Source organism: Phyllostomus hastatus, unplaced genomic scaffold, assembly GCF_019186645.2.
Source record: "Phyllostomus hastatus isolate PE091 unplaced genomic scaffold, TTU_PhHast_1.1 phas_scaffold_585, whole genome shotgun sequence".
In the NCBI taxonomy this organism is placed as follows: domain Eukaryota; kingdom Metazoa; phylum Chordata; class Mammalia; order Chiroptera; family Phyllostomidae; genus Phyllostomus; species Phyllostomus hastatus.
In genome coordinates, this window is record NW_025334037.1 from 2,865,232 (window position 1) to 2,888,473 (window position 23,242).

Consider the following 23,242-nt stretch of genomic DNA (forward strand, 5'->3'; position numbering starts at 1 on the left):
AAAACCAGGAATGTTTTTTCCAAAAATGTTACATTAACATAATTTATCTCAGCAAAGTAGTTGATAAAAATTAGGTGAAGGAAAATTCGAGATTGAGATGATATTCTTTGTGAAGGACCTAGAAGGCAGGTTTATGAGGACCCGGCTGATACATTTGGAGATGAGCTGAACAGAAGCAGCTGACATCAGTGCGGTCTTCTGCAAGAATGCTTGTTGCATGGCTATGCATTTGTCCCCAGGAGCATTCAACAGACCTGGGGGAAGGACTGAACCATCCCAATTCTGAGCTCTGGAGTGTGCGACTAGGGGGATGACAATGACCTGGGTTTGGAACCTGGCTCCACCACCCAGAGCCTTTGGCAGGTCCACTCTCTTTTGTCAGCCTTGGTTTCCTGATGGTATAAAACAGGCTGACACAATGAGCTGTCACCAGGTTATAAGGAGGAGCAAATAAGACCATGTATATGAAAAGCCCTTGCACACAGGGACCTCTAAAGAAATACTGAACAACCCAAAACTGTGGCACATGACTGACTGATAGGTAACAGAAATAACCACAGGGAAGCCAGGTGGAGTTTTCTTCCATCCCATTATGTGTATGAATATAGTTTATTTTTCTTCTGGCAAGGAAAATGTGGTCGTAGATAACAATCACCCACTTTCAATTAAGTTCTTCATAATCTTCCTTCCTCATGTAATATAAAGTGACATCAGTTTCTAATCTCTTTCATTCCAGGAACTGTCCCCTAGGCCACCTTCTGGTGTTGGCTGTGTGTTTAGCAGGCAGGACTTAGCAGGGAGCATAAAGGTGCCCGCTCTGTGATTAACCAACAGAAACGGGGGCTTGTGGGGATGGCTGTTTTGGGAGTCCTGATCCATAAAACAGAGGCTGCACAGGGGAGTCATTTGGGTGGACTGTGAAGGCAGCAGCAAAGGCTCAGACCAGGGTCTTTGAAATGCAGTTTTTGAAGCTCCTTTTGTCTGAGTCCTATAGTATAAGCTCAAACGTGTCAGTAGGGCATACAAGGTGCTGTGAGGTCTGGGCCTGCCTCTCCTTCCCTCCAGCCTCATGATCGAAGGCTGCCCCTGCAGGTCCTCCTTCTAGACCACAGGTGGCAACGCAAGGCCCGAGGGCTGAATCCGGCCCTCCACCTTGTTTTATCCAGCCCTGCACCTTGTTTCTACCTGGCGGCAGCACCGAGCTCTCACTTAACTGTTAAGGAGTAGTTACACTTATACAATCCTAAAATTACATTCGGCCCTTTGAAGGCAACCCAAGGCTGATGTGGCCCCTGGTGAAAATGAGTTTGACACCCCTGTTCTAGACCCTTTGAGCCTCCTCTGTGCCCGTGAACTCATTCTGCTCCTTCGCATGTGGGTGCAAAGGACTGGACTTAGGGGAATAAGGGCTGGGCTGGGAAGGGAGCCCTTGCCTGGAAGACAAGGCAGAGAGGCCCACAGGTGAGGATGCTTTACCTGATTGGGGCTGTGGAGTTCTCTAGCTTCCACCAGGCCTTGGGGGGGTTTAGGTAGCGGCACCACAGCTCCCAGTCAAAGCCTTGGGCGGCCAGAGGATACTCTTCTATCTCGAAGTTGTCATATTTGATGTTGTCAAAGGATGGTGAGATGATCCGCTTCCGGTTCTCCTTTATTCGGGTGAGCACAGGTTCAGCCCTGAGCAGGAGAGAGGGAGAAAGGCGTCACTGCTTCCAAGGTGGACAAACACCATACTGGCAACTCCCGAAGCTCCCTCTCCTGCAGAAAGAGAAAGAGACACCTGGCCATCTTCTCCAGGGGAAAGCTGCTGGGCCTCCTGGGAAGGAGGCCGTGGCAACCTCCATCCCCCACACTTCTGGGCTGCAAGAGGCTTGACCACTTCTGTACCTCCTGGGCGGAGCTAAGAGAGTCTTAGTGCCTTACATATTTGTGTCTGCTTGCTTTCCCTTTTTCCACTCAAAAAAAAAATTAAAGAAAGAAGAAAGAAACAGATCTGAGGTTCCATGGGAAGCTTTCAACATGGCCTTTCATTTTGCTAAAATTCAGTGCATTAAACAGGAGACAAAGGCATATAAGGACAGCAGAGATATGGAGGTGAGAACAAACTTACTTTGTGCTGCTTGGGTCCTTCCATCTGGGCCCCACCCCCACCCAACGCGTTCCCCTCTGCCCAAGAAAAGGTGGCAGGTCTGGCTTCCAGGGAGCCAGGGGCCCAGGCGAGTAAAGTGTTTGCAGACAGGAATTATAAGCTTCTCATTAATAATGCAGTTGTTGTATAACTGTTTATTTAAATCAGCTTGAAATAGTATGTGTCCTTCTCCTCTCCTGGCTGTAAATCCAATGAAAATGCTTTTTAAATAGTCACAAATGGCAAGCAGAGACTTCAGCGATGATAAATGGCGGCACTGCAATCTTAATTTGGTCGGTTATGTAAAAGTGTGCCCAAATCCAGCCTTGCCGCTCCTCCCTGCTAAATGGTGCTCCTCACCCCACTCCAGAGAGGCAGGGGATGGCATGTGGAGTCTGGGGAGGAGAGCAGATCCCAGTGTGTGCAGGCACAGTGGTTAGCAGGGTGGTGCACTCAGTTACCCCCCATGCCTGTACTGCCCATGCCCAGGCTCTCTGCAGAGAGACTGTGGTGGGTCACAGCACGCCCTCTGGCCTGCAGGGATTTCAGCGTCAGGTGCCCCATCCCTGCTCAGATACAGCCTTGGAAGCCTTGTATGTGTTCTCTCCCCTCCCCACCCCCGCAACACCTGAGCAGCCCTGATCAGAGAAAGAAAGTTTTTCTAGGACCTAAGTGTCACCAGGAGGGAGAATCTGAGATACCGTGCTACCACTGGCCTGGCCTTCAGGGAACCCAGGGCACCTGTGACATCAAACCACTGTAGCCCCCTCTGCCCATTAGGCCTTGGCCCCATCTGTGTGGTTGGCCCTGTCTTTCTTCTCCTGTCTGGTCCAACTCTCACTTTCCTGGGGGTTGCAGCCCTGTCCCTATGAAGGCTGGTACTCTTGGCTTTGTCCCTAGCATTTACCCCTCCACCAGATCATATCCCCTAGAGTCCCATGGCAGCCAGAGTCACACCTAATGTCATCATACATTTTAGACACTTTGTGTTGACCCTTTTGACCCCTGACCCTCCCCCCACAAAGGGCCAGACCTGTTGCCTATGTCACTCACACACCCAGATCTTACCTGTTCTGAGAATTCTCTGCTTACCCCAGCTATGACTGAGATCCCAGCATGCTTTGCACCCACTTGAGCCAAAGTCTCTGGTCCATGTTGGGACTCATCCTCCTCTCCTGATGAGCACTTACCAGCCCACATTGAACTCCACATGGGCATCAAAGAGTGCCACTACGGGGGCAGTGGCCACCCTCCAGCCGCTGACCCTGGAGCGGATGAGGCCCTCCTGCTTGCTGTGGCGCACGACTTTGATGAAGCCTGGCTTCTGGCCATTCACCTTATCCACATACTCTGTCAGCTTCTCCTTCAGTTCCTCTGTGAGGGAGAAAATGTAGCGTTAGCATAATGAGCGCAGGGGACAATCAAAACAGGATATATGAGAAAATAGGAGGAGGGACTAAAGACATTTGTCTGAAAGAAATCCTCAGTAAGAACTGAAGGATGGTCTTCAACTCTCAATGGTTATCAATGTGGAACAGGAACTTGATCAGCCCGCTATGGCTGGGACCAGTGAGTGGAAGGTTGAGGGACCCTGGTATTTGGAGGACAAAAGAAAAAAGAACATTTCATAGTTTGCATGGCCCTGTGAGGACAGCAGAGAATTTGTCACTGGAGGGGCAGCATCACTCACCAGGATAGACACAGGACATTCAAACCTTAGGTAGGTAATTGGTTCAAAACTAAGTTTAAAATCCTGTCCAACTAACTCTGAGGTCTTGGGATCTGTAGGGACTTGCCCAAGTTCACAGAGCAAGTTTGTAGCTGTCCAGAACCAGAGTCTCTCGCCTCTTCCCAAGCATTTCTGCCTCTGACATCCAGTTTCCTCACCTCCTCGATGATAACCAGGGACACAGAAAGCTGTCCAGGGTCACATCCTGTCCATCCACCCAGGACTGTTGGTTTGGGAGCATCATGTGTAATCAGATTTGAAATCAAGGTCTTGAACTTCCTTCTAAATGTGTTAGTTTTTCTCTAACACCTTTAAACTATGCATGTAGAAACTGGTGTAATACTTCTGGAGTAAATTGGGCTATACAGAATAGAGGGAACTAATCATCCCCCCTCCCCCCCATTCTAGAATCTATGTCCCTATTCATGTAGTTTAAGGTCACATTAACTTTGCTTACTTTTGACTCAAGTTGGGTTTACTGGAAACACACACCTACTGGTTCTTTTCACGTGGTGCTGCTAAGTCAAGCCTCTTTCATCCCATCTCTTCATGGATGCATGTGTGGGCACATGCATGCATGCTTATCATTTGTGTGTGTGTGCCTGCATGCTCTGACACAAAGCATAGGATCTTATGTTTATTTCTCTTTAATTAATCTTTTTAGAGATTCACACTGTTTATCCAAAGTCCACATGTTCCCTTCAACCCCCCAGTTCTGTTATCCAGTGTCTGCTACCAGCCCTTCTGGTTTTCAGCTTCTGCAAGTGATAAGTGCGTGGACCTTATTGTCATTCAAGTCATTCTTTTTAAAAGTATGACCCACCCTGACCAATGTGGCTCAGTTGGGTTGGGCATTGTCCCACAAAGTGAAAGGTTGCTGGTTCAATTCCCAGTCAGGGCACATGCCTGGGTTTCAGGCCAGGTCTCCAGTCAGGGTACATGTGAGAAGCAACCAATCAATGTTTCTCTCACACATTGATGTTTCTCTCCCTCTCTTTCTCCCTCCCTTCTCCTCTCTCTAAGAATAAATAAATAAAATCTTTTTAAAAAAGTGTGACCCTGGTCCAGATCTAATGGGGGCTGTCAGGCATTCTTCTTCCAGCCCAGAGAAAATTCAGCTGACTTTTGGGCTAACTCCCAAAAGTCTCACTTTATCGGATATGGAAATGACCCCATGATCTCAGACTGTACAGCTGACTGGGGTGGCCTGGCAATGCCAACTGTATCACAAAGGCCAGGAAGTTGGCCAAGAGCAGCGTAACCCCATGTGCCCCAGGCTTACCAGGTCCTCGAGTATGGTTGACAAGAGGCCTCTTAAAGCACTTCCTGTTTTATCTTTTCAAAGTTGACCGCTCATATGTGCTTTTTGAAAGTATTAAGTAGAGAGCTCATAGGCCTGGTATTTGTCAGTTAAATAGAGGGTATAGAACTTAGAGTGAGACCTGGGTACTACCTCAGCCCTCAGGTGAGAATCACTGCCTGTGGGGACCACTGTTACTATGGTATTTATTGATGGGACAGGGCTCTGGATAATTGCCACCAATGATCAACCATGAATCCCACCTCCCTGAATTCACATCCTTGTGTGGTGCCTCATGCTGAATCTGGGCTGACCATATGACAAAAGGGTGTAGCCAAAGGGACCTCCAGTCAGTCTCAGGCCTTAGGAGGCCTTGTAGCTTTTGCTTTCATTCTCTTGCTGCCCTAAGTAAGAAAGCCCGAGCCAGCCTTTTTGTGGATGAGAGGCACAGAGGGTCCTCAGGCATTTAGGCTACCCCACTGTGTGCCCCAGACATGGGAGATGTCTCGGATCCTTCAGCCACTGGCTGATTGCGAATGCTGACACCTCGTAGAGCATAGACACTGCCCTTATTACAGAATTTTGGTTCTAGCCATTATTGAGAAATTATTAGCCAATGAATGGTTGCTGTTTTTAAGCCACTAACTTCTGGGATGTTATATACAAAGGCTATCAAAACATGATTTATTGTTCTAGTATGATGCTAGGGTTAAAGTTAGATTGTGAACTCCTGATGTACAGGAAATGAATGCAGACACAGAAGAGCCAGCTTAGAAGGTGGCAGCAAGAGATGAAAAGGCTTTGTTTCTTGTGGGAGCTGCTTGCTCTTTTATACCTCTGAGCTCTGTTAACAGTGAACTAGAATAAAGGTTTCTGGTGGATCTGCTAGAGAAGTATTCTGTTCTCAGCCAGCTACATCCCAAACATTGGCTGCTGATTAGAAGAGAAGATTCCTTTAGCCTCAACCAAACAACTGCTATCAAAAAATTTTAAAAGGGCACCCTGGCTGGATAGTTCAGTTGGTGGGAACATTGTCCTGTACACCAAAGGGTCATGTGTTCAATCCTTAGTCAGGGAACATACCTATGTTGCAGGTTCAGTGCCCCAGTAGGAGCATGTACAAGAGACAACCGATTGATGTTTCTCTCTCATTGATGTTTCTCTCTTTATCTCTTGCTCTTTCTTTCTCTCTTTCTCCCCCCTCCCTCCTCTTTCTCTAAAATTAATAGATATATCATTGGGTGAAGATTAAAAATAAATAAAAGATTTTAAAAGGCCTATAATACCCCAGATAACACTGGCTAGCTTTTGCAAAACACATTTACCTGATATTATTTTCATGTTTTCCTTCAACCTTTGTTAATTGCCAAAGGAAGAAAGATTTCAAAAGCACTTTTGTATTTGCTAGAAAAATGTCCAAAATATCACTTATTACATGTTACCATAATATATGATACATACTTTTCAGAACTTAGCTTAAAAAAAACACATAAAGAGTTGTGCTTTTCCTTATACCTAAAAAACCCACACATGACCCATTGTATTTACCTTTTTGCCAAACCTGCCAGGAAGCTCAGAGACAAATATAATGACTAATCACAGGGTTCTACCAGCATTTTTGCTTCCCTACCTTTGCTAAAGCTTTGATTTTCAAGTTCTAGCCTAAAAGCTGCATTGTCTTTTACCTTTATTCCCTTCATAAACTACTCTTAATTATTTTTTGAAATATTTATTGATAACTTTTAATAAAATGTCTTCGTAGCATATGACAGGAGTGTAATTGTGGAAAGAAGGGGAAGGCTGTATTTCATGTTTGTTTTAATATGTTGAAGAAAGGTGACGTAGGGAGTCTGCTCTCTGTGACTCTGCCAAATTTAGAATCGATGGCAGACATGAAGATGGCGGCCAGGATTAACAAAGAAATACAATTTGCACCCTGCATGGGGCCAGGTGTTATCCTGCTTGTATGGCTCCTCCAGCCCTCTACTGCTGTCCACAAATCCCTGCTCTGCTGACATCTGGATGACCCCTGTAAATCAGCATGCCCAGAAGCCATGCTGATGAAACACCATTCGCCTCCGCCTCAGAGGGGGTCACGGGCCACTCTCCATCATCTCCATGCAGACTGCTTGCCTGCTCTCCCTCCTTCAGACTTAGATGCCAAATAAAAATGCAAAATTTACCAGCCTGTTCAAACAGAGCCCTTTCTTCCCTCCTTACATACGTCCCTTGTACTGCTTTCATAACAAGCAATTAGCTCCATGAACTCACCCTAAAAGAAACAGATGCAGGCTGAGCGGAAGTCTGGTACCCATGGCTGTTAATCTGATTTAAACACCTAATGAGATACTCTTTATCTTGTGCATAAAAGGAAATAAAGAATCGGGAAATCGATGCCTGATGGGGCTTCGTTCTTTGGAAGGCAGCTGCACAGGAAGGCATCTTGCAAAACGGCCCCCCATGCTTGTTGTGGAGAGCAGGTCCAGCTCCTCGTCCTCCCCTCACTGTGCAGGTGATCATTTCCCATGTTTGCCACTGGGTTGGGGGAAGCAGGAGTGAAGGGAGAGGCCACTCATTCATTCATTCAATGTCTACTGAACATTCATTATGTACCAAGTACTGATCTAGCTGCTGTGGCAACCAATGTGAACAAGAGAGTCCCTATGAAACATTCATCTACTAGATGTTTAAAAGGCATGTTATGTGATGTACTCCACTGAGGAGGCAGGGGAGGTCAGGGAGACCGAGAGAAGGAAAGATGGAGGAAAAGGGGAAGAAAGAGGGGGTATAAAGAGGAAAAGGAAAAGGAAAGGAGGAAGGATGGTGGTGGAGTAAAAGAAGGAAGAGGGAGGGGGAGATTTTTGAAAAAGAAAAGAAAATCAGAAGCTAATTCAGTGCTTCCAGACACAGAGGCCTCTTGAACGATGGGCCTCCTGGGCCTGAGAAACAGTGCTTGGTGCACCCCTGGGAGGGGACTGCTAGGCATGGATGCTGCGAGACATCCTGCAATTCACCGACAGCCCTCCACAATAAAGAATTATCCAGTTCAAAAAGTCAGTAGCACTGAGTTGGAGAAACCTCGCATGGCTCTTACAATAAGTAGTCCCACTTATCCAGAGGGGATTCATTCCAAGACCCCCAGTGGATGCCTGAAAGAGCAGATGTACCAAACACTGTATAGACTATGATTTTTCTTGTATATACATACCAATGATAAAGTTTAATTTATAAACTAGGTACAGTAAGAAATTAACAGTAACTAATAGTAACAGAACAATTATAACAGTACAGTATAATAAAAGTTATGTGAATGTGATCTTTCTTTCTGACAGCTGATCTGATACTAAGATGACTACTAAGTGACTAATGGGTGGCTGGTGCATTCACAGTTTGGATAAGCTGGACAAAGGGATGATGCACACCCCGGGTGGGATGGAGGGGGATGGTGTGAGATTTCATCATGCTACACTACTCAGAATGGCTCTCAATTTAAAACTTATAAACTGTTTATTTTGGGAATTTTCCATTTAATATTTTTGGGCTGTGACTTAGTGTGTGTGTCAAAACAATGCAAAGCAAAACCGTGGATAAGGGTAGACTACTGTAATTAATGAGGGAGGTCTTGTTCTGGAAATCTGAGCGCGTACTTTTGCTGCGTTTTCAAACTGGAAGCCCCAGGGCTGCATCTGCTCAGAGACATCTTTGTCCTGTATGACATTCCCACTTGGTGGTAACTGGCCAGAGCTGAGTAGGAGCTGCCCCTTTAGAACGACCTATAACACATACTGCCAGCTGGCCAGGGTCCAAACCTAGAAGGGCCTGCACGTGGTTTAATGCTCCTGACTATGGTGCCCCCTTGGCACTCACCTTTCCCCACACACTGCTGGCTCCTCTCTCTGCCTGAGGGATTTCTTAACCACAGGAGCCACTAGACATGATCTCCACAGACTGTCCTCAGTCAGTTAGGGCTAAAGTTTGGGGGATAAATACCACTTGTTATGGGTTGACTTGTGCCCATCTCCCAATTCATGTATTGAAGTCTTAACCTCCAGTATCTTAGGGTATGACCTTATCTGTATATAGGGTTGTTGCAGAAGTAATTAGCTAAGATGAGGTCATAATGGAGTAGAGGGACCTCTAATCCAATACGACTGATATCCTCCTTACAGGAAGACAGCCATATGAAGACAAGTACAAGGGGAGAATCCCGCATGATGATAAAGACATAGATTGGAGTGATGCATGTACAAGCCAAGGAACACCTTGATCTTAAGCTCCCAACCTCTAGAACTGTGAGACAAGCTCTGTTGTTAAGCCACCCAGTTGGTGGTCCTTTGTTATGGCAGTCATAGGAGACTAACAATTCCTAGGTTCCTCATTCCTCAGGAGGGACATTGCTGAGGCAGGTTGTACACAGCCTCCTGGTGGTTCCCAGGATGACTGGGACCCAGAGGCCATAGTGGTACCTTGCTCATTGTCCACAATATTAACTTTCTTCTCTGCTCTGTCTCACATCCCCACGCCCTCACCACTGTCTCCTTGGATATTCTCCCAGATAAATGAGTTGGTCTCAACTCCTGTCTCAAGGTCCGCCTCTGCTAGAACCCAAATTAAGTCATATGTTTTCCAAGTCACTATGGTCCCAGTAGCTGCTTCACTCTTGCCTGGTCCTCAAAACCATGTTTATTTTCAACCTTAACCTATGTATATAATGAGTATGTAAATATGTGTGTTCACTTACATCCCCCTACTTTTACACCTCTGCATTAACTGGTTAATGTTTAATAAAGTAAATAATAATGAAAGTGATGTACTCCACATTATTCTAAGCATTTTGCAAACATATCTCATTTAGGCCTTTTGACAACCTTATAATGTACTTTCTATTATTATCATTCTATTTTGAAGACAAGGAAACTAAGGTACACTGTGACCCAGGTAGGAAGTGGTGGAGTCAGGACCTAAATCCAACCAGGCTGTCCCCAGAATCCACACTCTTTACCCCCACACTTACTGCCTCCCTAGGATAAAAAACTGACCTGCTTAAGAATCAGCTGGTTAAAAACACAGGTTCCAGGCACCACCCCACACAGGGTCTGATTAGCAGATCTGGGTAGGACCAGAGACTCTGAATTTCATACAAGCTCCCTGTGAGATTCTGATAGGCAGGCAAACCTGGTAACAACGGACATAAATGAAGATGGGCTTTGTAAGTGGGTGAGAGGGAGTCTCCTCTGGAATTATGTGAGGCTCCAGCCCTTAACTCAAGGCCTCAGACTCTGAAAAAGACCCCCCACCCCAGTACCTGGCCAGATTGTCTTCCTCCTTATTCTCCCAAGCCCATGGGCTCTGTCTTGCTGCTCTCAGTTGCAGACCCTTCACTTTGCAGTCTGTTTCCATTTTACCATGTGGCCCTCTTTGGATCTGATGCCTTGGACTGTCCCTCTGTAGTTCCCCAGCTGCCCCCACCCCCTGCACAGAGCCTTCTGTCCCCTCTGCCTACCCCCACAGTTTCAGGCTCACCCAACCCTCCTCTAACTCAGTGCTGTCCCCACAAACCCATCCTGGATTAGAATTGCCACCCCCTTTCTCCAGTTGCCTGGGAAGGGAGTGTGAACACCCCACTGAGAAGCGCTAATAATCGTTAGTCTCCAATGGTGCTAATTTAAAGATTAAAAGCACAGTACATTTCTGTTTATTCCTCTAAAGAGTGAACGGTAGCTGGTCTTTCTTAGATCAGAAGATTAACTGGCTTTCCTCTAAAGCCATTTAGGGCCATTGAAACGCAAATTGTATGCCAACATACTTTACAGAAGAGATTATTCATTAGGATGCAAGGATTGTCAAATTTAGATGAGCATTCACTCACCTGAAAAGCACAGAAATAAATACATATAGGTCCCACCAGACCCCCACCCTCTGAAAAATCTGGAGGAGGTCTCAGGACTCAGGGGGCCCTGCTGACAGTGAGCCCAACCTGGAGAGCTGGGATCCAGGGAAGAACAGACAGCCTGAGCTGGGGGTGGCCTTGTTTTGTGCACTCCTCTCAAAGATCACTCCAGGCAAGCTTTCAAATCCTGTGCAGTTTGCAAATGCCTTCCATAGGGTTTACTCTGCTGTCCAACACCTTTAACAGATACACTTCTGTCCAGCTCCTTTAATAGCTGCATTTCTTCAAAGTCAATTGGTACTGAAGTAGATTTGAAATAGTCTTAAATTTTTCTCCTTATTGAGGACTTGGGGAAAGTAAAGCTCCACCCAGGACCCCCACCGATGGCATATAAATATGGCTATAGGACCTAAGCAGTGTCACAATCTTCCTGGGAAGCTCCCTGCATTAATTCAGTCTTAGCAAGTTTTACAAAGACCCAAAATTACCACCTAATAGCCACCTATTTCTAGGTCTACTCTTTTGTGTCATAACCAGGCACTGGTGACCACAAACACCCACAAGCAATATGCACTCCTCACTAGTGGTCTCCAAAGCCAGGCTCTCAACATCCACTAATGCCCTTTTACCTGTTACAAAAATGGCTCATTTTCCAAAAGATCCTGTACCCTGCAACAAAGTGGTCAGAACTGGTTTCTGAAGATGATTGTGGCAGACGATATAAAAATGGTCCCCTGAACAGTCAGGGATACGTTGGGTGCTGATCAAAGTTTCTTTCTCTCTCTCAACAACAATCAAAGCCCTGATTTATAACATTTGCCAATGTCGGTGGTGTAAATACTCCCACCACAGCTGACTTTACCCTACTAACCTAATGCCACTGACTCTGAGTTGAAAAGAAATGTGCAGAGGTAGGAAAGGTTGTACATGATTGGTAGGCAATGGTCCAGGCCAGCCCCAGCACACTAGTTTTAATGCCGGGGCAGAAGGGCTGCTGTTCTGTGGGTGTCCCCCTGACTCACTATATAATGGGATCAGTACTTTACATCAACCCATTCCATTCTTTATTCATTCACTCAGCAATTACACATTAAGCACATATGAAGTACCATACATTATTCTATATTCTCATCTTATTGAAATCTCACTAACATCCTGAAAACAATGATATCTATAGCTAATGCTTATTTATTTAGTGCTAACCACATGCAAGGTGCCAGAATGGCAAGGTGCCATTCTTTTTTTTTTAAGATTTTATGTATTTATTTTTTAGAGAGGGAAGGGAGGGAGAAAGAGAGAGAGAGAGAAATATCAATGTGTGGTTGCTGGGGGCCGTGGCCTGCAACCCAGGCATGTGCCCTGACTGGGAATCGAACCTGAGACACTTTGGTTCACAGTCTGCGATCAATCCACTGAGCTACGCCAGCTCATTGGTACCATTTAGGTACCATTCTAAACCCACTTTATATACAGGGTGGCACAAAAGTAGGTTTATAATTACGAGCACATGAATAATCTTGTATTATTATTTATCAATTATTGTATTATTTTCTTTTTTATTCTTATTTATTCTATTACAGTTGTCCCAATTTTCCCATCTTTGTCCTCCTCTGCCCATCCCATCCCCTGCTCCCACAGTCAATCCCCACACCATTGTCCATGTCCATGGGTCATTCGTACATGTTGTTTGACTAATCCCTTCCCTTTCCTGTATTATTTTCTGTAAGAGTAACTGTAAACCTACTTTTGCTCCATGCTGTATTGCTCATTCAATCTCCTTAACAACCATAATACTACTCCAGGTAGGTAGTATTATTATCCCCCTTCAGCAGATTAAGATATCAGCACAGAGTGGTGGGATTCACTCAGGGATAGGGCTGGGATGTAAATCCAAGCACCCTGCCTGGTTCTTCATGTTCTTAATCCCTCATATTATCTTCAGTGACAAAGGAGAAAACTCAAGGATCAGACTTTAAATGACATACCCAAAACAATAGAGACGGTAAGGAATGAGCAGGGGTTCACACTCATATTTGCCCTATCTAAGGACTTCACTCTTTGTCACCCTGCCCCACAGCCGGCCAAAGGAGCCGTGTGTCTCAGGCCTCAACACCACTCTCTGATCAGGGATTCATTTCAGGAAGAGAAGCTCCTCTTTTTTACAACTATATATGCTTAGAACCCAAGCGAAGGGATTAGACGGCCAAGTTCAGCTTCTTTTTGACTAGAAGGCTGATATGGAGTATTCACACACAAAATCCAATTTCTCTGGAATACAAATCCTGGAGCAAGCAAGACCAAGGAATAACAGAAAGGGCTTAAATCTGGGTAAGGGTTTCCTGGAGTGCTTGTTTCTCGCCTTTGGGATTCCATCCAACGCGGGTCCCAGGACAAAAGGTTGCCTGAATCAACCTGAGTGTTCACAGGTTCAACCACACCCTTCAAATCCTGGCAGGGGATTCTGAGCTCTTATACCCTCTGCTCCTGATGCCCCCAGTCTTGCCCAAGGTCACAGGGCTGGTAATTAGCACCCCCGCCCAGGGCCAGACCTCCAGGCTCTCTATTCCACCAACTCTATTTGACCACCATGAGTAATTAAAAAAATGAAAATGAGAATAATGGACTAATAGAAATCAGTTGTCTTCATGGACTAAATGACCTGGGAAAGGGGCCAGCTTGCCTTTGTGCTCCCTGGGGCCGTGTAAGGAGGAGATTCCTATAAAGCAAAGGTGGGACTGCAGCCCAAACACTGTGAAATTACTTACAGGGAATAAAGACTCTGGCTACTCTGATGGTTTTCAGCAGGAATCCGAGGACTTATTAAAACTGCCATGACTGGTGATTCATGTCCTCTAGGCAGAGTAGCCACTCGCCAGCCCCAGCCCCTCCGACTCTGGAATACTGGGCAGGCAAGCTCCCTGGGAGCTCTAGGGAGGGTGTGACTGAGAATCCAAAGCCATGAGAAATCCTGGCATCAGCTTTTAACAACAGGTTAATTCCAAAGTGAGAATAAACCCTCCTGGTGTCCCATCAGGCAAAGGGAATTCAGGGATGGCCAGGCTCATGCCCTCCTACCCCTATGGGTCGGCACTCGAGAAGAATATTTGCCATTGGCAGTTATAATAGCCAGGGTTCAACTGGAATTTTGGTGCTAACTTATTTTGTGCAAGACTTGGAGAGGCTAGAGTGCTGTCTAGCTTGGAAACTTGATGATCCAGAATCTCATGACTGACAGCCCAAGAGTTTGTCATTCTGAGTCCAGAATTTCAAGATTCTGAGATCCCTAGAGTCTGTGGTTCTCAGAGAGTAACTCCCATGACCTGGAGATCCTAGCATTCTAGGCTTCTGTGAATGCTGATGTTGTAACACCCCTCCCTGCTATACCAAGCTCAGTAGTACACCAGTACTTTTGCACTGACTGTTCCCTTTGCCTGGAACATTCTTCCTGCCTCTGTTGACCTAGCTCAGGTTCTTTGGGAAGCCTTCTTTCATCTTCAGCTCTCCAAGTGGAGGGAAGGCTATAGGTAGGAAGGGGATTTTTCTCTCCTTGGAACACACACGCTGGGTACTAAGCGACCAGTGAAGACCAGCATCAGTCTTGAGGTCCAAAGCCTGCTGACACAGTCCTGAGCATAACTCCCCACCCCCCACCCCAGGAAGAGCTAAGGCTCCCACAGGTTGTAAATCGGCTCCGTATTTCTACAAATCACTGCTGCTCAGGCTGTGTGACCAGCAGCCTTAGCCTGGCTGATTCCCGACTCAGTGGGCCCAGTGGGCTTTGCACACATATTTACAGCCCCGCTCGCTGTCGGTGCTTGTTGGATCAGGAGGTCTGATGCTCTTTCCTCAGCTCACAGAACACCTTCAGGCAATCTGTTCTCAAAGGAAGGATCCCATGAAGGACTGGGTGACAAGGCAGAACCCAAGTGCCCTGCTTGTTGCCCTCTATTTTATTTCTTCATTGAAAGATGTCATGTAGAGCAGAAAGAACAGGGCTCAGGGGAGACATGGACCTCATTTTAATTCCCAGTGCAGCCATTTAGCAGCTGTGTGACTTAACCTCTCTGAACCTCAGTTGCCTCATCTTTGAGACAGGAACAATGTTATCTACCCCTTGGGTTCCTGTGGGGTTCTGTGAGATAATCTCTGACAAGTTGTAAGTGCTTAATAGTAGTACCGTTATTATTATGAATAGTTGTTCATTAGCCTGAACTTCTTTGTCCCCTTCTTCCCTTTCAAAAGAAGATGCTAAGCCTGGGAGCAGGGACCACCCCCCACTGTTTGGGAAAGCTGGGACTGCAGCAAATTACCCCCAGATCTTCCCTGGCACAGAACACTACTGTTCCTCCTCAAAGGCCACGCAAAATCTGGCTGCTCCATTTTCAACCCCCAACCCCCTTCCTATCCCAATCTGTCAACCATTTACTTAACAATCCCTTATACAGCAATTTCTGTGTGCAAGGCACTCCTAAGAGCTTTGTTTTCATTAAAGTTACTTAATCCTCTTAAGAACACTACTAGGTAAGTCCTACCAGTAACCCATTTTAGAAAAGAGGAAATGGAAACACAAACAGTTTAAGAAACTTGTCCAAGTTCAAATAATTAGCAAGTGGTAGAGCCAGTATTCCAAGTTTGGCAGTTTGGCCCTGGAGTCCATGTACTTAAGATATTTCCTATCTTTGGGACTAAGAGTGGGAGGGTGCATTTAATGAGCATCTCAGAACATCTCAGCAGTCTCACTTTGTGATTTAAAGCAGATTAAAAAAATAAAAGAAGCCTACGCTAGATCTGTTCTCATTCACAGTAACCCCCATGAGGCAGGGACCTGTTACACTCTTGGGCCCATTTTCCAAATGGACAAAATGAGGCCAGGGAGAGGGTGCCAGGGTATTTACATGCCCATTCCCGCAGTCACTGTTGAGGTCACCTCCTGGGTATGTTAATTCCCAGCACATCTAGCCTGCTCTGTGCACAGCAGAGAAACCTTCCATGGCTTTGGAGGAAGGCCCCAGGTAAAGAGATGCAGAGGTGGGCAATGGGAGGTAAGCTGTGCTCACCTAAGAGGTAAGGGCAGCATGTGGCTCAGCACCACCTGCTCTACACAGTCTTGGCCCAGGGCTCTCACTGAACCTGGCCACAGCAGGGACACGGTAGGTGTTTGTTTTATTTTAATAAATACGTTTACAAGAATGAATGAATGAATAAATGATGTCTCAGCTCAGTGCTTTCTAGTGACTAAGACTTAAATTCTTCCAGAAAGACTCAGGGACTCTTCTTTTTTCCATTCTTTTTGCCCTTTGGCCCTATCTCCCTCATTGTGGTGGTCTGTTGAAATGTCCTGCTAAACTGTGAGTTCCTTGGGAGGAGATGGGCTCTTCCTCTTCCTGGTACTTAGCCTGCTATTTAATGGAGGGCTGTTGGCTGGCTGGGTAGCACATGGAACAGAAGACCTTGGACTAGGTTTAAGGTTCTCTCTGGAAAATAAACAGAAAACTCCAGTGGTCCTACCAGGAAGCCTCAGGACTTCCTAGGAATGAAAGAGCCACTCTGTCAGCAGCCTGCTTTCCAAAGTTTCAGCACCGACATGGTTCCTGACACACGGTGGACACATGGGCTCACTGGGTTTGTCTCACACACATCACCCCACTCAACCCCTACACAGTACTACAGAGTTAAACAGTACTATAGCCATTGTGAATAGAAGGAAACTGAGGCTCAGCAGCACTAAGACTCCTGCTTAAAGCCATACAGCTCATGAATGTCAAGGCCCAAACTCAATACCAGTACCACAAGGCAGGTCAGAGGATGGGTTTTGTCATCTTTCCTCCTTAAGAGTACTGTTAACCTTTAGAAATTTTGCCTGCTCAGCCCCTTCAAGGGTGAATGAAATAAGAATGGGAAAGATGACATCCTTTCCCCAGCAGTCCTCCTGCTGCCCACTGGGCTTTCCGCTGGTGCCTGCTGCTTCCTGGGTGTCAGTTCAAGCCAAGTGGGCCACGTTCCCTCAGCCCACCCATCTTGGCCATGGTGTTTGGGAACATCTGAGAGCTATCAAGTGTTGGGTATGGTACATACGCACCAGGCACTGTCTCAGGGCCTTCACATGACTTAGCACACTAAGTCCTTGTCCTGCTCTAGGAAGGAACTATTATGATCTCCACTTTGCAGATGAGAAAGGAGACTGCTTGCCCAACATCCCACCATTAGTGGTAGAGCCTTAACCCAAATCACATCTGTCTGGCTCAAGTCCAGTGCCAGCACCCAGTCTACTAGGACATGGACCTTTCACAGAGTAACGTGGACATGGTGAACTCTGGCTCGAGAGGGAGATATCATGTTGTCTGGGCATCTATTCATTCGACAAATATTCCCTCAAGGAGCTCACAATCTAGTAGGTGGGACTGGCAATGCATAGATACCTAAATGAATGTATTCTATGATGTCAGGCAGTGAGTTTGTGCCATGTGGGGAAAGTGAGCACAGTGAGGGGCAGACTGAGATGGGAGAGGGGATCTAACAGCTGTGGTCTCTACGCAGGGGCAACATTAACCACAGACGGGCAGCAATGCCATTTATCCAATATGCTGAAGGAAGTTGCTACTGTTTGTGATGCCAGAGTCATGGCTGTGGACTTCAGGAGAAATTGTAACAAAGGGTTAAGTACGTGGTCTGGCCTAAGCAAGAAGCTGGGGCACAGGAAAAGGCCCCCAGATGACAAGTGAAGTGAGGTGTTCATTCAGCCTGGCAGGGCACAATCAGACAAACAAGGTAGGCAGCCCCTCTGCAGGGCAGGGTCAGCTCTCAGGAGTCCCTCCGTGCCCTCTGGGCCTGGAGATGCTTAGCCTTAGCCAGGAAACTGAGCAGAGATGGGGCTGAGTAAAGGGAGGTCTAGCATTACCTCCCAAGGCAAAGCCCTTTCTAGGCATGCTTCAGGTTCTAGTCAGGCTGGGAGGGGCTGGGATTGAGGGAGGCTCAGATCAAGCCTTGGACTCTGGGTGGGCCATTGCCCATGCTTCTGGCTGGCACAGAGCTGTCTGATAAAACTCACTACACACTTGAGTCTCGTTGGGCCTGCACTGGATCCCAAGTGTCACTCAAAACAATCAACTGCTGAAAGCACTGACTTTTTTTTTTTTAAGTTTAGAGTGCTAACCTGCGTCTGCTTCTGGTCACTGCCCCAGACCACATGGGCTTCCCTGCCCACTCCACTTGTGCATTTCTCTTCCTCTACAGCTACCAAAGGCAAGCACAGGCATGGCACCCACTGGTCAGGAGGCTCCCGTTAGGGAGGTGAATCACCTCACGAGGACCTGCCCTCTAGAATCTAAAACCTTTGCAGCTAGCATGCTGCCAGCATATTTTTTTTTTGCTAGGCCTTTTGGAATTATTGATTTTTTCCAGACCCTTCTATTTCAGCAACATATATCATCATATTCTTCTAGTGAGACATATTCCAGAAAGCCAAAGAAATATTATTTCCCTGATAGATATGCCCCCAATATTGAAAACATTGCCCTCCCTCACTCCGTGGCCCCATCGTGTTCCTTTCATCCATGTGTGCTGAGCACGTGGCGTATGACATGCCCAGTGGTCAATGCTGGTATACAGAGTAAGTCAGAGTCCCACCCTGAAGAAGCTCACACTGTAGTAGGAGGAAATAATTAGGCAGATCACTTTAGTGCACTAAAATATGTACTAGAAGTGGTTGTCACCAGGTGCTATGTTACTCTAGTGCAGGATGGGACAAGCTTTACAGGGCGATATTTCAGTCTGTCTCAAATGGATGGATGGGGAGACTTTGCTAGAAAGATAAAAGGGACAGAAAAAGAGTGTCCGGCTAGAAAAACATAATATGCATAAAGGCCATGTGGTGTGGATGCGCACCAAGTTTTCAGGAAGTGGTGAATGGCAGGCATGCCCAAGGGTGGGTTTTGGCTAAACGTGGGGGTGCAGATTAAATGAGGGGAGAGGACGCTGGATATGTGTGTGGTGGGCAGGTTGCAAACAGCCTTGAAGTCTGGGCCAGAAAATATTAGAAGGCTGTGAGGAATCTTTATTTGGAGTCCTCCCACCTAAAGTCTCTTATAATGAGCTGAAGTGTCAGGAAGGACTTTTTTTTTAAAGATTTTATTTGTTTATTTTTAGAGAGGGAAGGGAGGGAGAGAGAGAGAGAGAGAGAGAGAAACATCAATGTGCAGTTGCTGGGGGTCCATGGCCTGCAACCCAGACATGTACCCTGACTGGGAATTGAACCTGCGACAGTTTGGTTTGCAGCCCGTGCTCAATCCACTGAGCTATGCCAGCCAGGGCTGACTTTTTTTTTTTATCAATGCATTAATTTAATAATGTACTATAGCAGCGAAAGAAACTGCCCAATTCCAGAAACCCAAGCAAGTGATGTTTTTGGTTTTTGCTTTTCTCTCCCAAATAATATAAGGTATGAGCTCCCCACTCAGCTCTAAGCCTCAATCAGGCCTATCCTGGGTCTCTAACACGGGCCCCCCCCGGAGACCATTGCTGAGTCAGCATGCTGGACATAATCAAGATGGCACAGAGAGGCCTCTGCCAGGACCACTGAAGCCTTTCCTGATCATGTCCTGACTTTGCCTGGCATGTGGTGGATTCCTTACTCCCCCATAACTTTCAAATTAGGCTCTCCCCTGATGCTTCCACCACAAGCCTGGCCCCCGAGCAGGACCTGAATTGGTACCCAGTCTTTTGATGAGAACTCATCACATAGAATCAGCTCTATCACATCAGCCTACATAGGTCTCCAGCTTGAGAATCTAGGCTTATTGTCACCTTTCCCAAATCATTCATTCACCCATTCAGCATAAACATGGAGGACATGGTTCCAGACACCCACTCTCAACTAAGATGCAGTCCCTGACAAGCTGTGCCTGGCAAGGTCCCAATGTTAGAACTTCAGGACATATGTGTGGTCGGGACATATGTGTTAGTATATATGTGTGGTCTCTTGTGTCTATGACTGGTTTGCAGTGCTGCCAGCCAAGAGACCTACAGATGAAAGCTTGGTCAGAGTGAAGTAATTGTGTGTGACTGGAAGTGGAGAACATGGCCCCAGGGAAAGCAGAAAGAAGAGAAGAAGAAGAAGGAACTTAGCCTGTCTGGGTATCTACTGTGTGCTAGGTGCTTCATCCACATTATTTACTCTTTATTACAATCCCATGAGATGGACAAACTGGGACCCATAAACTAGGAGGAAGGGGAAGAGGCAACTTCAGTACCTTGGGGAGCTTTGGGTCTTCTTGTCAGAGGCAATAGACTGCTGGATGTGTTTAGGGGTAAGTGGTCACCACACTTGAAGAGAAGGGGAGGAACCTGAAAATTCAGCTACTGACAGCATATCTTCCTACAGGGCAGAGGGAACATACAAAAAAAAAAAAAGGAGAAGGGGGAGGGAGGAAGGAGAGGGAATCAAACTCTGAGTGAAGAAATAAGACAAGGAGGAGGAAGAGGATGCTGTGGAACACTGGGGAAATGTGAGCAGAAAGCTACACCTTCCACAGGCACAGCATGTTGACCATTACCCTGACACAAATGGCAATAAAGACTGACTCCCCAACACTGGTGGGTGTAAGGACAGCATTTTCACTCACTGCTGAGGGTCACAGCCAGGTGAGAGAGGTGCCACCTCCCTGGGGTATGGCTGAGCCTTACCCAGACACAACCTGCTAGTTGGCTTTTGTTAACCCACCTGGGGCTGGACAACCCCAGAGAGAAAGAGAGGCACATCTTTAAGGGCTGGGCAGGACACTGAGGAACTGGGATGGCTCGGTGGTACTTTATTGCTTTTTCCCCACTGACTTTGAAAGAGCAAAGAACTGGCAGGTCATCAGCTGGGTCTGCCAACGGTGTTTACGAGCAGTGCTTGGCTTTCTCAATTCTGGCCTGGAATCCACAAATGCTGGATCAAGAAGGGCAACATTTCTGTGAGGGGGGAAGAGGGGTTTGCTTAGAAATTAAGTGATGCCAGAGGAGAAATGTGTGTACTGGTTACTATGGAGAGCAGCAGGTACGGCAGAGAAAGAGTGCCCACGTGGGAAGGGACCATGAGTCAGATGAGGAACTACTGAGGTAGGATTTGAAAACAAACCTTTCTCCTCAGCAGTCGACTTGGCAACATGGACAGCATGGGTAATGAGCAAGGAGCACTCGAGGCTGGAAGCCAGGCGAGGGGATGATCTCACAGGTACTGCAAAGGTCTGATTGTGACTTGAGTCTGGGGAACAATGCTGCTGGGGTGGGAAGGCTTACCTTCTGCCTGGAGCCACCTAATCCAAGGGTGAAGCCAAAGGGAGAGAAAAACAGAGGCAGGGGCTCTGGGTCTCTAATCTGCCATTGGAGCTCTGACCAGATGGAGAAAGAGGGAGGCTGTGTTTGGCCCTTTGGCCCTTGCAGGGCTGGTGGGGAAGCAGAGGGAGGGCCCTGGCTGCCCAGATGCCAAGGGAAGGCTTTCCATTCAAACCAGAATGTTCGACAACATATAAGCTAACAGTTCTTTCCCCCCATGGCTAGAGGGAATGATGCTGTCCATGGTTGTTGAATCTGTGTGCATCTTTGAGATCTGAGAGTCTGATGAAACCTACAGGTCTTTCACCCTGAAAAAAAGTATGCATGCAGACAGACACATGCATGCACACAGATATGCAAACACAAAGGCACCCTTTTGCCCATTTCATGAAGTTTAGGAAGTCCCCAAGGGCCACTCCTGGTTCTTCCAGGTTTCTGTGGGCTCTGATTAAAACCTTTCTTTCTTCAGCCCTGGATCTTTGCAGTGGTGCTCCCTACCTCACAAATCTCCTCTGGTCTCTGCAGGGCTAACTCCCTGGGTTCAGTTTCTGCTTGAACGTGACAACCTCAGAAAGGCTTCCCCTGACTGTCTCATCACCTCATTCCTCCAATCTACTCCCCTCCATCCCCACATGTTCTATAACCTGCCCTGTCTTATTTTCCTACAAGTATTTTTAACTATCTAAAATTTATATTAGTCTTTATTTGGTTATTTTGATGTTGGTGGTGGTGTCTGCAATTAAAATGTATGATCTATGAGTGCTGAAACTGTTTGATACACAGCAGGGGAGCAATAAATATATTTTCTAAAAACTTTGCTATTCTGGGCTTATCAATTTCTATCAACCGTGAAGAGCTGGTGAAATGGAATGTTGGGAAGTCTTGGGGAAAATGTCTGTATCTTTTCACTATGCCTGTTAGAGAGAGATGGGCAGATAGGAATACCCAAAGCCTGGACTTTAGTACACAGACTTCAAAGAGTAGATGGGAAAGAAAGCTGTGATTCCATGGATTACAGGCTTTGGAAGGAGGCCCTCAGAACAATATGCTGCTTGTATAAGCAGCAATGATCCAAAACAAGGAGAACACAGGACAATATCCAGAAAATCAGACCCTGGGAAACTCTTGAGGAGGCTCATGTTTTTCAAAGGTCATGTAGAGGAAACAGAAAGGAGATTCAAAATTTCAGTTGATTGGAATCTGTAAGAACAGAACTGAGAAGGGGAGTAAGAAGGGGCCTATAATTGGGGCCAATGGCATGTTATATGAGATACCCAAGAGAAAGCCCTGCTCCTTCGCCTCCATTCTGCGATTACTGTCTCCATGCCCACGAGAATAATGCTTGATTTGAAGGGAAGAGGAAAGAAATTAACATTTATTAAATAACTGCTATGTTCCCACACTAAAGTCCTCCACACATTATAGGCATTATTTAATCTTCAAAACAACCCTGAGAGGAGCTATTGGTATTTGCATTTTATAGTTGAGAAAACTGAGGGGTTAAGCAACATGTCCAAGATTGCAGACTTAATAAGCAGCAGAGGTTGGATTTGAATCTTCAAAGTGAGCTCCTTTCTTGCCCTCTGCTGTCTCTCTCGAAATCTTAAGAGGTCAGGGGATAAAACCAGGACCTGGGCATGACCACCTTGTGCCAGTTCTGCCTGAACTCACTGGGCAGAGGGTTGAAGGGGAGGAAGGAAGAAGCAATCACTGCAGCAAACACTGACTGTGGGTCAGTAAGCATGTTTTAAGCACTTTACACAACTAACTCATTTGCTCCTCATGACAAGCTTATAGGAAAGTTTATTTTAAATTAGTCTCCTTATTTTAAAGATGAGAAAATCGAGGTGCAGAGGCATCAGGGTTGAATCACCAGCTTCTAAA

At 46.4% G+C, this 23,242-nt stretch overlaps 1 protein-coding gene across 2 annotated transcripts in view; it reads right to left on the bottom strand.

Moving 5' to 3' along the window:
- GALNT18 (polypeptide N-acetylgalactosaminyltransferase 18) overlaps nt 1–23,242 on the bottom strand; it is a 322,614-nt gene that overhangs the window by 91,084 nt on the left and 208,288 nt on the right. For both annotated transcript variants that reach the window (XM_045825818.1, XM_045825817.1), the window contains exons 4-5: nt 3,316–3,499; nt 1,477–1,674 (exon numbers count right to left, since the gene is read on the bottom strand). In XM_045825818.1, the coding sequence (XP_045681774.1) occupies nt 1,477–1,674; nt 3,316–3,499 (382 nt within the window). The remainder of the gene's footprint in view (nt 1–1,476; nt 1,675–3,315; nt 3,500–23,242) is intronic.